Here is a 14,500-nt window from a genome sequence, read left to right as displayed (position 1 = left end):
GCTCCTCTCCAAAGATACGCTTTTACTAGTGATTCTTGGCTTTGCTCGTACCTTTTTTTCAGGGTAATTATTATTCCTTGTAGACAGCAGAGTATTGGCACAAAGGGGAGGCAGATTGTAATGTGAGAGTCTGGGGTGGTGTTGAAGGTGTCTTGGTTCCAGCCTGGAGGAGGTGTGACTCGCTGTGTGCACACAGACACCACAGTCATTCTCTGTGGGGACACAGGAGGTTTTGCAGGGAGCGTGGCAGGGACATAGTTCCAGCTGAGGGATTCACCAACCTTTTCATCATTGCTCTGTATTGAAATTCAGGAAAGTTGAGGAGAATTGAAGAGACTAACTAGACACATCTCAAAACATGTGCTTTGTTATCAGTCAGACAGAGTCAAGTAGCAGATTATTTCCAGAAATATACACCAAACCAGGGAGATTGCAGAAGTGGCACTACTTCTAGGAGGAGATCTTTGATAACAGACCAGATCCAATCAGTATCCGATCTGCTTAATGCCACGGAGGAAGGGTGCTTGAGCTGCTGCTGGTGGCACCTTGTCGTCATCATCCCTGCCTGGGCTCTAGCTCTGCAAAGAGGTGATGTGTCAGCTCTGCCACCCCCGGCAAGGAGCCTGGCACACACTGGGGATGCAGCCTTGGACGTGGTGCAGAGTCCCCTCGTGTGTGTGTGTCAGTGTCAGGGGTCCGGGTCACTGAAACAGGATTCAGCAGCAAGATGCTGTGAGTTTTGCTGAAAACCCCTGCACGACATGGCTGTAGGGTATCCATGCAGCCTCCCTACACCTCCAGAGCCTGACGTAGTGAACCTCTGCTATCCCCAGGCCTGGAGTAATGAGGTGGTGGGGGTGTGCTCCGATTCTGAGGGGCACAGCTCATCTGCCCTTGCTAAGACCCTCCTGTTACAGCTTTTGTCAGAGTTCTAGGGTTTGTCAGAAAGGATAAATTCATGAACTTTTTTCTCTTTATGGTCATATCTACTAGCTAGCATGGCATTTCTTAAAGAAGTTGAAGTTGGATTATGTTAGTTGTTTTTTTTATTTTATTTTATTTATTTATGAGAGGCACGGGGGGGGGGGGGCAGAGAGAGAAGTGGGCTCTTCACAGGGAGCGTGATGTGGGACTCAATCCCAGATTCCGGGACCATGCCCTGAGCCGAAGGCAGACGCCCAACCGCTGAGCTACCCAGGTGTCCCGGGTTATGTTAGTTTTATAAATACGTTTTAAAATTAGCAATATTAAATTTATCTTAGAAAACATTTTCCCAGCCTATTTGCAAGATTCAAATTTATGATTGATTTTTTTACGTGTTTGATTTTTACCTCTAGGAAATTGAAAAGGAGGACATTGATTCAGAAAATGCTGGGGCTGACGAATATGCAGCTTGTTTTGAAGATGATTTTGAAGTCTGTATAAAAGTTAAAATTTTTCCGAGTTTAAAAATAATTTGTTCTTACAATCTGCTTAAGTATAGTAACTACATAGCTTGATATTTCTTTCTTTTTGTTGCTCTTAATATTCCATGTCTGTTTGATTTAGGGTTATTACCAATGTGGTGTGATTACATGGTTTTACAATTTAGCCCATTAAGGGCACTGCATCCAAACATGTATGTGTCTGTTGGAACAGATGTATATGTTTTTTTAAAAGATTTTATTTATTTATTCATGAAAGACACACACACACACACATAGACAGAGACAGAGACACAGGCAGAGGGAGCAGCAGGCTCCATGCAGGGAGCCCAACGTGGGACTCGATCCCGAGACTCCAGGATCATGCCCTGGGCCAAAGGCAGGCGCTAAACCGCTGAGCCATCCAGGGATCTCCAGATGTATATTTGTAAATGTGTTTATATATACACACACTGTCACAGCCTCAGCACAAAAATGTGAGCACTTTATCGTTATAATGGCTGTCTGTGTACATAAATCTATACAGTGTGGTTCATTTTCAGAGGATAAGTTAGTAGCTTATAGAGATTTATAACTCAGTGGCGTTGACATCTGTAAACTATGAAAATCTTTCTTAGCCATAATGAGGTTTTGTCTGTTTTAAATTCTAAATTGTATGTTTTGTTCCAAATGTGTGTGCTTTAAAGCCAGTTTGTCTTAAATGTTCCAAAAATGTGATTATTGTTTGTAGGACTATGAAGATGACTTTGAGGTTTGTGATGGAGATGATGATAGCTCTAACGAGCTGGAACTGAAAGAGAAGATTGAAGAGCTTCCTCTGGCCAGAAAAAGGGAGATACAGGAAATTCATAAAGCCATTAATGCAGAAAACGAAAGGATTGGCGAGTTGTCCTACAGACTATCGCAGAAGCAAGGTCTGCTGGAGGGTGAGAGGAGCTCAGAGACAGGTACATGCATCTGTGTCTCAGGACAGAGGGCGCCACGCCTGCACAGTCCTTGTGGACAGTCACTGTTATCGGGCAGAGATGCGGGTCTCATGTGCTCCTGCAACGGTGCTAGAGAGGACTCTGGCAATGAGTGTGCAGGGTGGAGAAGCTGCGCGTGGCCTCCCCGCTTGGGTTCATGCCTGCTGCCTGCAGGTGATTGTGAGCACACATCATTCCCGGGCACCCACGCAGGAACCAGTGGCCCTGGAGCGGTCCGTCTGCGCTGTGTGCTCCTGTTTTCTGGTGCCACCGTCTTTGCGTTTCACAAGGAAAAGGACCCTGCTGGCGGGAGGCTCAGAGCAGATGTGGGCGGTGGCTGCAGTGAGGAATGTGACCCACTGGACATGTCTCATGAGCGCTCCCTAGTGGGCCCTTCTTCCTCAAGGATATCCTGTACGAAATTAGAAATGTGTTCTCAAAAATTCTTGGCATTGCGGTGTGATAAAGTCACGTGTAAGAATAGAAGTGAGTAGGGGATCCCTGGATGGCTCAGCGGTTTAGTGCTTGCCTTCAGCCCGGGGTGTGGCCCTGGAGTCTCGTGATCGAGTCCCATGTCAGGCTCCCTGCATGGAGCCTGCTTCTCCCTCTGCCTGTGTCTCTGCCTCTCTCTCTCTCTGTCTCATGAATAAAAAAATTAAATTAAAAGAATGGAAGTGAGTATTTTAAAGTTGCTTAAAGGGAAAGCTATGACATTCTGATAAAATAGCATTAAATATAGCACAAAAGTCAAATAGGGTAATATTAAAAATATTACTAGATAAGACACTGCTTTAAATTACCTAGTAAAATAGTGATTAATACAACTAATTATTAGTAATTAATACGATGTAATAATCCAAATAAAGCTCAGGCAGGATGATTATTAGCCTCATTTTTTTAAAGTTTTGTTTTAAGTAATCTCTACGCCCCACATGGGGCCCAAACTCATGACCAGGAGATGAAGTCACCTGTTCCAACAGAGCCAGCCAGGCGACCCAGGACCCTTGGACTTTGTGCCCACCGCACAGGCAACGGAACTGAGCTGGCGAGTGCCCTTAGCTTAGAGTGAAACCAGTGTTTCTATAGCCAGAGCAGCTCCTGCTTGAAAGAAATAGTTCAGCTTCACAAAATAGCTTTCTTTTTTGTACAGATGCAAACAGCTCCCCTTGCAGAGCCCCTGTTTGTGGAATTTTCGTGGATTTTGCAACAGCCTCACGCCGTCAGAAGAGTCGGACTCAGGCCCTTAAGCAAAAGTAGGTGTGTTAGGAATTTGTGAGGGGTATCATGGAGTTTTGTTTTTTTGTTTTTTTTATCATGGAGTTTTAATAGACTTTGACATAGGTTAAAAAATAGAGCTTTTCTTTTTATTTTCATCCCTGATTTTTAAATTTGTGCTACACTTGTCCATGTTCAGATATGGTGTAACAGTGTAAGCATGCGCTGCTGTCTCCTGCCACGTGGTGTTCAGTGTTTGTAGATTCTGGTCAGCCCAGGCGTCAGGCTCTGTGGTGGCAGAGGCAGGCTCCCAGGGCCGCACCTCCCAGAACCGAGCAAGCATGGCACTCGCCACATCTCGCTGCTGCTCCCCGTCGAGGCACAGCCAGCATCACCTGTGCTCCACACCTGCAAGCCTAGGGCGAGCCCAGGGTGAGCTCAGTGTCCCTGCATCTGTTTCTCCGATGAGGAAGCTGAGGCAGCTGTAAGGGTCAGGAGGACTAGGAGCTGGGAAAACATGACATGCGGTTTTCCCCCTGTGCCCTGGGCACGGGCCTCCTGGGTTAACTGCTCACCAGGCTCCTAGAGCCCCACTTCATAGATGAGAGTGGGCTCAAGGTCCACATCTGGTGAGCAGTAGAGCTGAGTCCTGGGCCAGGACAGCCAGAGGTCATGGTCTGAGCTTACAGCTCAGAAGGTTATAAAAGTCAAGGATACAGTCTCAAGTCAAGGGTCTGCCATATTAAACTCAAATATGATTTAGGAGTAAATGTAAAAATTAAATGGTTTTCATGTAGCTCAGTACGTGGCCTTAGTAGGTCCTCAGGAAACTTTGCTTAATGAACAAATGAATCATGAATAATAAGAGTAAGTTTTCATATCATTTTTGTTGTCCTCATATTTTGGGCCTCCCAGTGAGGTAGCAAAGCCAGTTTTTTGCCTCTATGGCTGGGTTTTGTTTTTGCTTTCACCTCATTCAAGTCTTGGAAACTACATATAGTTTAACATAATTTTTATAAACTCAGAGATCATCAGAACCACACAGTGTGATGTTTAGGCATATATAAATGTAAGATAAAACTGTATTTTGCAAAGCATGAAGATGATCGTTACCAAGTTCTGTATAGTGATTGTCAGGGGCAGGGGGAGCCCTCTGTGGGTGCAGGTCACCTGGCGCTGGGCAGCAGACCCTGGGATGTTGCCATATTATGATACGTGGTGCGTATGTGTATTATGTGAATTATTTCAGGTCAGAAATTATACTACATGTGGAGGACTGAAGGGACTGATTTGGGAGGATGGTGACAGTGGCCAGAGAGTAAGATTATGGGAAGATGGCATTTTTGGTAAAACCCAAGGATGGGAGCAAACACAGGGAGAGAGGGAGCAGATCCCATTTGCAAGATGCCCAAGTGGTGGAGGACCATTGCCCACATGCATGCTGAGCCCCAGCTTGTGGAAATCACAGTCCATGAAAGAGAGAAAACACTCTGGCCAGGCAGAGGTCCCTGGGCATGCCACATCAGGGTAGCCAGAAGGACGGAGAGCCCAGCTCCAGTGGCCGAGGAGCAGTGTGAGGCCCAGGAAAGCCACGCACGGGCAGGCAGTGTGTGGGCAGGCCCATTGGGCAGGGGGCGATGAGCTGTGTCGGGGGCTGCTTGGCTACTTCCTGTCCCGTCATCTCAGAGGAGCGGCCCAGAGAACAGCATGCACCTGGCTATGACCCAGGTGACATCACAGAATGTGAGCCTCTGACCACGATGTCAATCCATGAAGTGAGGTGGTTGCTTTCCATGAAAATTCTAGGTGTGCACTTGCTACTAGGTGCATGGAATTAGAATACTCAACAGTTTGGTTCATCCTATAATTGCTTCGTAGTGTGTGCTTGACTGTCTTATTGTCAGCAACTATTAAATACCTCAGACCTACACCCACACACACAGTGGGCCTTGACGATTACCTGATTGGATCATGAGATTCCTTACACTCTCCTTGTTTTTCCTTTGCATAGTATTAATTTAACTTTTGTCATTTCCAATTTATTTTAAAGGACGCGGAGTACAAAACTGCTTCGGCTTATTGACTTGGATTTTTCATTTACCTTCTCTCTCTTGGATCTACCGCCAGTAAATGAGTATGACATGTACATCAGAAATTTTGGGAAAAAAAACACCAAGCAGGTTAGTGGAAGGTGTGTTAACTAAGTGAAAAAAAGCACGTAAAGTGCAGGAAGGTGTGCTTATGCCGTTCTGCATCTTATTGTGGATATTAGAGCCGGGGAACGGTGTAGGGGGTAGAGACCTGAGGGAAAGAGAACCCCTTGGTTGTGTGGTGCTCATGAACATGGAGAGACTGTGCACATACCCGCAGATGCCACACAGGCTTGAGTGTGGGCAGATGCCCACTCCCCCAGGGGTGGATTGGGGCACTCCACACTTTGTACTTCCCCATAGTATCCTAGGCATTAGTTGCATGGCTGTCCATCTTCCAGCAAGACCGTAGAGGTTCTAAAGTCGGGAGTCCTCTCGTACAGTGTTCTTCTGTCCCCAATGCGGGTGTAAGACTCTCAGCAGGACAGAGTTGACAGGGCAGACCTCCAAAAGCCGACACGCCCTGGCTTCAGAGCTGGTCCTCCTGGCCTAGGGAAGATTACCTTGCTGTTTTGCGCATGTTGCTCATCGCGGAGCTATTAGTAACAAAATCATCTTTATGAAAGCATGTACCGTTTTGAGATAAGAAATGTTGTGTTATGTGTGGCTCAGTGGTTGAGTGTCTACCTTCAACTCAGGGTGTGATCCCTGAGTCCCAGGATCGAGTCCCGCATCGGACTCCCTGCATGGGGCCTGCTTTTCCCTCTGCCTGTGTCTCTGCCTCTCTCTAGGTCTCTCATGAATAAATAAATAAAATCTTTAAAAAAATAAAAAGAATAAAGAAATGTTGTGTTTAGGTCTTACAAAGCCAGAGTGTGTCATCAGAGACTAGAACACTGGGGGGTGAGGTGGCAGTGTTCTCAGACCAGGGATGTGGGAGCATCTGCCTTGTGTGAGTGGAGGTCTCCAGGGTCCTTGATCCCCCATGAGAAGAAGGGGGTCTGTGCTCAGATGAAGAGCTCCAGGAGGAAGGCAGCAAGCGTAAAGCAGTTTGTGAAGCCAAGGACCCTGTGAAGTTGGAGTAGGGGTGGTGGAAGCTGTTGGCTATGCGGGGGCGGGAGGAGCGCTGTCTGAGGGAGGCACCCCCGGTCCTTGGGTTCGTACTGGAACCTCCTGCTGAGTCTAGGGGTTCCCCTGGGGCGGAGATGAGGGGCACAGGCCCCGTACCCGCAGCCCTCTGTCATCAGCCCCACGTCAGGTTTTAACGTGGAGCCTTGGTTGTTGCAGTCGTGCCTGGATCAGTTCCCTTCAGGGACTCGGGAGTCTGCCTCGGCCTCAGCACGCTCTCTCCACTGCTCTGTCCAGGTTTTACCCAACAGTTTAGTGTGACTTTTTGAAGACTTTCAAAAATTGGGCCTGTGGATATCAGCATTTAGGACAAGTGGTCTTTGCATGATTGTTATTTATACCACAATACTTTCGATGGAGGCAAGAAGACACATTATTAACTTTAATCATTTTAACTGTTTTTTCTTTCCAGTGATGAGAAATTGCTCTGAAGTTGAAACCTGGTGCTAATTCCTGCATCTCTCTCTTCTTTAAGGCCTATGTTCAGTACAATGAGGATAATGTTGACCGAGACATCCAGACAGAAGAGATTGAGACCAGGGGGGTGTGGACGCAGCACCCCGGAGAGGGCACGGCTGTGTCAGGGGGTGAGCACCCACAGTGCAGCGTCCTTGTGTTGGTGCCGGTGTTGAGTGTGTTCCCCCACGGGTACCGTGTGGTACCCGTTTGGTTTCCATGTGGTTGTTAGCATGAGGCTGGGGGGCCCCCGAAACTCTCCATGAGAGCAGACCTGTGTTCAGGAGCCACCCATGTTAGCTTGAGCAGGAGGCCCACTGTGTCCCTTGACTGTTTATTTTTTTTTTTTTTAAGATTTTATTTATTTATTCATGAAAGATACAGAGAGAGGCAGAGACACAGACAGAGGGAGAACAGGCTCTCTGCGGGGAGCCTGATGTGGGACTCGATCTCTGGACCCCGGGGTCATGACTGGAGCCAAAGGCCCAGCACCCCTTGACCGGGGTTTATAACACTTTATTCCTGAACACAGAGGCGTCTGTGTCCCAAACAAGCACTTTGAAATGGGCCTGTGCTCATTAATAGAGAATTTCATGTGTCAGGCACAGTTTGGATATGTTACTTCTGTGCAAAGAGTGGACCCCAGGAGTGCATGGTATCCTGCTGCACAACAGCGTTGTCCTCCTGCCAGCCTATCTGAGGACTCATCTGTGTGCCCCGGACGCTGGCGCTCCTTTTCCTGTGGGAGACCACACCCTGAGTGCAGAAGATCCCCAGATCTACCCCCACCAAACGCTTGCAAAGTGATTGAATTGATGCCTTTAACTTAGTGCTTGTGAGTAGGACTCTGTGTCCAGACCTTCTGTGAAACAAGATGTAGCTGCTTTTGGAAGCATCATGGTAAATCTAGAGAGTACAATGTAAATTCTCTGGCTTTTCCTTCCAGGGAAAAGTTGGTAACAGCTCTTTGGTCCCTGAGTTGTGTAAGACATGACGTTAGGGTCAGCTCAGTGGGTTCAGTCCCTTTCTCTCTAGGGAGCGGGAGTGGAGATGTCCGTGAGGTGGCCGCAGCCCCGAAGGTCAACACGCCCAGGCTGGCCAGCTTCCTTCGCGCTGCTTGCCAGGTACGCACTGCCCTATGTCTGTCCACGCTCACTGGCCCACAACGCTGACTGTGGATTTGGATTCTGTGTTTTAATACCAAATACATTCTTGAAATAAATACAGACTAAGAAACAGGCATAGCATGCTGTCAGGGCAGGCATGCACCAGGCGTTAGAAATGAGCAAATCCATGATTTTTAGCTGATGGTGGAAATTCACAAAATACAAGATAATGGGAATGGCTGTGGAACCTCATGTGAGCTGCTGGTTATCACCTCGTGCCTGTGGCCTTGTCCGAGCCCTGCACTCCTGCCACACGCCCCCAGCTGTCTCTGAACACTCGGCCCCCATGTTTCCGTGTGTCTGTCCAGAGGATCAGCATTCCCAATACCCCTGTCCTCAGTTGTCTGCCATGTGCAATGAGTGGACCCTGACCTGTGGATTTGGAGGCAGCCTGTTCTTCTGTCCATGTTCTGCACACGTGGTGGCCCCTTTGTCCCTGTGCTGTGTCACGGAGAGTTGCGCTTTATGGAGCGATCATGCTTTGACGTATAGTTTCCCCTTGGAGGGTCAGTCCCTGGGGAGCTACGAGGAGACAGCACTTGGGAAATGGGGCTGGCATGGGAATGAGTGAGGCCTGGAGCTCAGTGGGGTCAGGGTTGACCTCGACCTCCCAGCTGTGCTTCCTCCCCTGCCCCAGCCTCCCATGCTGGTGCCTCCATCCTGCCTGGGTGCACCTGACTCTGTTAGAGCCCTTCTAGCGAGGCACTGCTCATTTTGTCCTTGCCGTGGCCACATGGGAAAGATGGTGCTGGTGTGTGCCTGGCAGTGTTTATACCTCTTCTTTAATCAAGAAACCAGGGTGTCGGCTGTTTTCCCCTCCTGTTATTTTTAGCAGAGCATTTACTATAAAAAATGACATTTAACATTAAATAATGACTCTGTTGTGGAGTTTGTGTTCATGGAACTTTACCTGTTAGTCTCTTACTTTCAGAAAGAACATTATCCTTTCATTCTGTCCATCTCTGTGATGTCCTGGAGGTCAGTGGCCATTGTCAGGAATGAAGAGATGTGTAGGTCATGATACATGCTTTGTGTTTCTTATCAAAGTGAATGTATTTGAAATGCAGGTGATTGCTGTTCTGCTGGAAGAGGACCGTGTGGCCGCAGAGCCCAGCTGGAGCCCCGGGGCAGTGGACGGCACCCTGGCCATCAGTGACAGCTCCTCCCAGCTGAACACCAGCCTGCCCTTCCTTCAGGGTAAGGGCCTGTCCTTGCTGTGCTGTCTGTCTGATAGCAGGCACCTATGGTAAAGTGGTGACCCCTCCTGTTGCGTCCTGTGCCCACGTCACGGGGTCTACTGAATACAGAACACGTTCAGTGTCTGCAGTGAAGCGTGAGGTTGGCTCTCAAGTAGAGCTGCAGGCACTGCCAAAGGTCAGGGGAGGCTGTCCTGGAAGGGAGCAGAGGCTGAGCTACTGTGGGTAGTGCAGGTCCTGTGTCTTTCTCAGTCCTATTACTCGGTTTCTCAGAGGGGAGGGCCCCAGGGAGTGGCCTAAGGGAGTGTGCAGTGGGTGTCCAGTGAGCCATATTAGAGCCGCTTTTTTTCTTTTTAAAGATTTTATTTATTTATTCAGGAGAGACACAGAGAGAGACAGAGGCAGAGACAAAGGCAGAGGGAGAAGCAGGCTCCACGCAGGGAGCCTGACGTGGGACTCGATCCCGGGTCTCCCAGGGCCAAAGGCAGCGCTAAACCCCTGAGCCACCTGGGCTGCCGTTTTTTTTTTTTTTTTTTTTTTTTTTTTTCTTTTTTAAAGATGAGAGCTGCTCTTAATGGGTCCTGGTCCTCAGACCTCAGCTGGCCCCAGAGCACCAGATGCTGAGCGAGGGGAGCCAAGCTGCCATTAACACGCATGACCATGCATTTTTTATTTTTTAAAGATTTATATATATTTTATTTATTTTTTATTGGTGTTGAATTTGCCAACATATTGAATAACAACCAGTGCTCATCCCGTCAAGTGCCCCCCTCAGTGCCCATCACCCAGTCACCCCCACCCCCCTCCCCTTCTACCACCCCTTGTTCGTTTCCCAAGGTTAGGAGTCTCTCATCTTCTGTCTCCCTTTCTGATATTTCCCACTCATTTTTTCTTCTTTCCCCTCTATTCCCTTTCAATATTTTTTTTATACTCCCCAAAAGAATGAGACCATATACTGTTTGTCCTTCCCCGATTGACTTATTTCACTCAGCATAATACCCTCAGTTCCATCCACGTCTAAGCAAATGGTGGGTATTTGTCATTTCTAATGGCTGAGGAATATTCCATTGTATACATAGACCACATCTTCTTTATCCATTCATCTTTTGATGGACACCGAGGCTCCTTCCATGGTTTGGCTATTGTGGACGTTGCTGCTAGAAACATTGGTGCAGGTGTCCCGGTGTTTCACTGATCTGTATCTTTGGGGTAAATCCCCAACAGTGCAATTGCTGGGTCGTAGGGCAGATTTATTTTTAACTCTTTGAGGAACCTCCACACAGTTTTCCAGAGTGGCTGCACCAGTTCACATTCCCACCAACAGTGCAAGAGGGTTCCCCTTTCTCCGCATCCTCTCCAACATTTGTGGTTTCCTGCCTTGTTAATTTTCCCCATTCTCACCGGTGTGAGGTGGTATTTCACTGTAGTTTTGATCTGTATTCCCCTGATGGCAAGTGATGCAGAGCATTTTCTCATGTGCATGTTGGCCATGTCTATGTCTTCCTCTGTGAGATTTCTGATCATGTCTTTTGCCCATTTCATGATTGGATTGTTTGTTTCTTTGGTGTTGAGTTTAATAAGTTCTTTATAGATATTGGATCCTAGCCCTTTATCTGATAGGTTATTTGCAAATATCTTCTCCCATTCTGTAGGTTGTCTTTGAGTTTTGTTGACTGTTTCTTTTGCTGTGCAAAAGCTTCTCATCTTGATGAAGTCCCAGTAATTCATTTTTGCTTTTGTTTCTTTTGCCTTCATGGATGTATCTTGCAAGAAGTTGCTGTGGCCAAGTTCAAAAAGGGTGTTGCCTGTGTTCTCCTCTCAGATTTTGATGGACTCTTGTCTCACATTTAGATCTTTCATCCATTTTGAGTTTATCTTTGTGTAAGGTGAAAGAGAGTGATCTAGTTTCATTCTTCTGCATGTGGATGTCCAATTTTCCCAGCACCATCTATTGAAGAGACTGTCTTTCTTCCAGTGGATAGTCTTTCCTCCTTTATCGAATATTAGTTGACCATAAAGTTGAGGGTCCACTTCTGGGTTCTCTATTCTGTTCCATTGATCTATGTGTCTGTTTTTGTGCCAGTACCACACTGTCTTGATGACCACAGCTTTGTAGTACAACCTGAAATCTGGCATTGTGATGCCCCCAGATATGGTTTTCTTTTTTATTATTCCCCTGGCTATTCGGGGTCTTTTCTGATTCCACACAAATCTTAAAATAATTTGTTCTAACTCTCTGAAGAAAGTCCATGGTATTTTGATAGGGATTGCATTAAACGTGTAAATTGCCCTGGGTAACATTGACATTTTCACAATATTAATTCTTCCAATCCATGTGCATGGAATATTTTTCTATCTCTTTGTGTCTTCCTCAATGTCTTTCAGAAGTGTTCTATAGTTTTTAGGGTATAGATCTTTTACCTCTTTGGTTAGGTTCATTCCTAGGAATGTTACGCTTTTGGGTACAGTTGTAAATGGGATTGACTCCTTGATTTCTCTTTCTTCAGTCTCATTGTTAGTGTATAGAAATGCCACTGATTTCTGGGCATTGATTTTGTATCCTGCCACACTGCCGAATGGCTATATGAGTTCTAGCAATCTTGGGGTGGAGTCTTTTGGGTTTTCTATGTAGAGTATCATGTCATCTGCGAAGAGAGAGAGTTTGACTTCTTTGCCAATTTGAATGCCTTTTATTTCTTTTTATTGTCTGATTGCTGAGGCAAGGACATCTAGTACTATGTTGAATAGCAGTGGACATCCCTGTCATGTCCCTGATTTATATTTATTTATTTAAAGAGGCAGCACGAGCAGGGGGTGCAGCAGGCAGAGGCAGGGGGGAAGCAGGCTCCGGGAAGCAGGCTTCAGGGAGCAGGGAGCCCGATGTGGGGCTTGATCCTAGGACCCCAGGCAGAGGCCCAACCCCCTGAGCCACCCACATGCCCCCATGCAACCGTTTACATTGCTGTGAGCAAAGTATGTTCACATGGTCAGATTCATGCTTCTTGACCTGCTCACCTCTCTGCTGTGGTTCTGGCTGGTGAGGTCATTGCCACAGCCTGGTACTGGCTTGCCTTTGGAAGGAGAGGAAGGGTATTTTTTAATTTATTAAATAACTTGTTTGCTGTATTGTATGTACAGAGAGACAGAGGTATTCTTGTACGAAGAATGAAACTGTATTCAGTGCCTGAACTGACAGTAAATAAAAACTCTATAGTGAGATGGTGGCAGCTACACAGTATTAGGATTGAATTCAGTAAAGGCACATTGTGGTCCTCGGAGGACGGGAGAGTTTGGCTGTCGTGTTCCAGTCGGGGGCCCCTGAGACCCGCTCCCTGGCCTGGGGGAACCCAGGTGTTGCTGCCCTGGCTAGAGCTGCGTATTCTGCGCTGCCCACTGCTTAGAGATGTAGATTCACAATTGTTCCCTCTGTGTTTGACATCAACAAATGTGGCATTATTAATTTAAAAAACTTGTATTCTTTGAGAACGTTTTAGTTTCAAAAGATAGGAGTTACTCTATGAGAAAAGCGGTGATTGTATCTGTAGCTCACAGTATACCTGTTCGCTCCCACACTCCACCTTACCCTCCTCCAGGTGCTGATGAGGAAGCGCAGCTCCCAAGACCAGAGGGGGCTGGGTGGTGTCTGTGCACCTAGAGTCACTTGTGAAGGACATGGGACGGTGCTCCTTGGGAGGCGGGCTTGGCTTCCCTGTGTCAGCACTGCGCTTGTTTTGTGTTTCAGTAACAGGCATTTTTATTTTCAGAGGGAGCCAGAGAAAGCAGGGTGATGGGGAGGGGTTGGGGAGAGGAAAATCCTTGGTGGGCTCCACACCTGTATAGAGCCCAATGGGGCTTGATCTCACGACCCTGAGATGACCCCCCAGGTGCCCCTTCAGTGACATGAATTTTGAGGTAACAGAAGGAAGTGAGATCAGATGACAGGTTGCCTGACAGAGTGAGGAGTGGGTCTCACCTGCAACTGGGGGACTGGGTCCTGTTTTCCCCCTTTTCCGCCCTCCTTGGACACGTGCTGCAGAGGGGGCGGCCAATGCTAGCCTGTTGACTGAGGCAGCGAGGGTGCTGTGCATCATGCTCGTGTTCCCAGGACAGCACGGGGTGGGGGTGGGGGGCTCTCGGCTCTTGGGGGAGGCCTCGTTGTGTGAAGACCATGGGATCAAGGAACCCCTGACAAAGGCTTCCGGGCCACTAGGTCTTCTGGGAGCAGCTAGTAGATGAGGTGCAGCCTGCGCTGGCATCGAAAACCCTGAGGCTCGCTCGGCTTCTCCAGGGGAGTGGTGGCCGCTTGTTGAAAGCCTGCCTCTGGCCCAGGCCTCCCTGAAAGAATTCTGCTTGTTTCGTCATTAGCGGGACATATCTGACTGCTAAGTGTGTGAACATCACATGGCTCCTGGCAAACACTAACGTGCAGAAACACTTTCCTCATTTCTACCCCCAGATCGAGAAGTGTCCTGCTTATGTGCCTCCCAGGTGCAGAGACAGATGGTGGTGTCGGTGCACGGGCTGCCTGCAGCGGCCTTTGCCCCTGCGCTGGACAGCAGGCACGTGCTGTGCGTGTGGGACATCCGGCAACCTTCAGGGCCCCAGAAGGTCTTGCTGTGTGAGTCGAAGGTACAGCTGCAGGAGAGTCTAAGGGGCCCCGAGATGGGGCCGGGCTGTGGGAGGGGTGGGTGGGGTGCCAGGCGATGGCAGCGCTGGACCCCGGGGACTTCCCGGCTCGGCCCTGTTCCATCTGCTTTGACTCTGGAAATTGTTAGTTCAACACTCAGCTCAGACTGAAGAACTCCAGGTTATCACAGCTTTGGGGGGCCAAGGGCACTAGTGGGCATCAGTGTAGCTACA

The 14,500-nt window shown here is 48.0% G+C and overlaps 1 protein-coding gene across 10 annotated transcripts in view; it reads left to right on the top strand.

Moving 5' to 3' along the window:
* DYNC2I1 (dynein 2 intermediate chain 1) overlaps positions 1-14,500 on the top strand; it is a 48,664-nt gene that overhangs the window by 21,472 nt on the left and 12,692 nt on the right. For all 10 annotated transcript variants that reach the window (XR_012007752.1, XM_072776778.1, XM_072776784.1 and 7 more), the window contains 8 exons: positions 1,338-1,415; positions 2,155-2,371; positions 3,540-3,642; positions 5,655-5,784; positions 7,298-7,409; positions 8,314-8,402; positions 9,512-9,641; positions 14,097-14,269. Coding sequence is in view for 9 of the 10 variants with exons in the window: in XM_072776778.1 (XP_072632879.1) it covers positions 1,338-1,415; positions 2,155-2,371; positions 3,540-3,642; positions 5,655-5,784; positions 7,298-7,409; positions 8,314-8,402; positions 9,512-9,641; positions 14,097-14,269 (1,032 nt within the window). In the remaining variant the exon portion in view is untranslated. The remainder of the gene's footprint in view (positions 1-1,337; positions 1,416-2,154; positions 2,372-3,539; positions 3,643-5,654; positions 5,785-7,297; positions 7,410-8,313; positions 8,403-9,511; positions 9,642-14,096; positions 14,270-14,500) is intronic.

Source organism: Canis lupus, chromosome 15 (genome assembly GCF_048164855.1).
Source record: "Canis lupus baileyi chromosome 15, mCanLup2.hap1, whole genome shotgun sequence".
NCBI classification, from domain to species: domain Eukaryota; kingdom Metazoa; phylum Chordata; class Mammalia; order Carnivora; family Canidae; genus Canis; species Canis lupus.
This window is presented reverse-complemented; position numbering and strand designations above follow the sequence as displayed.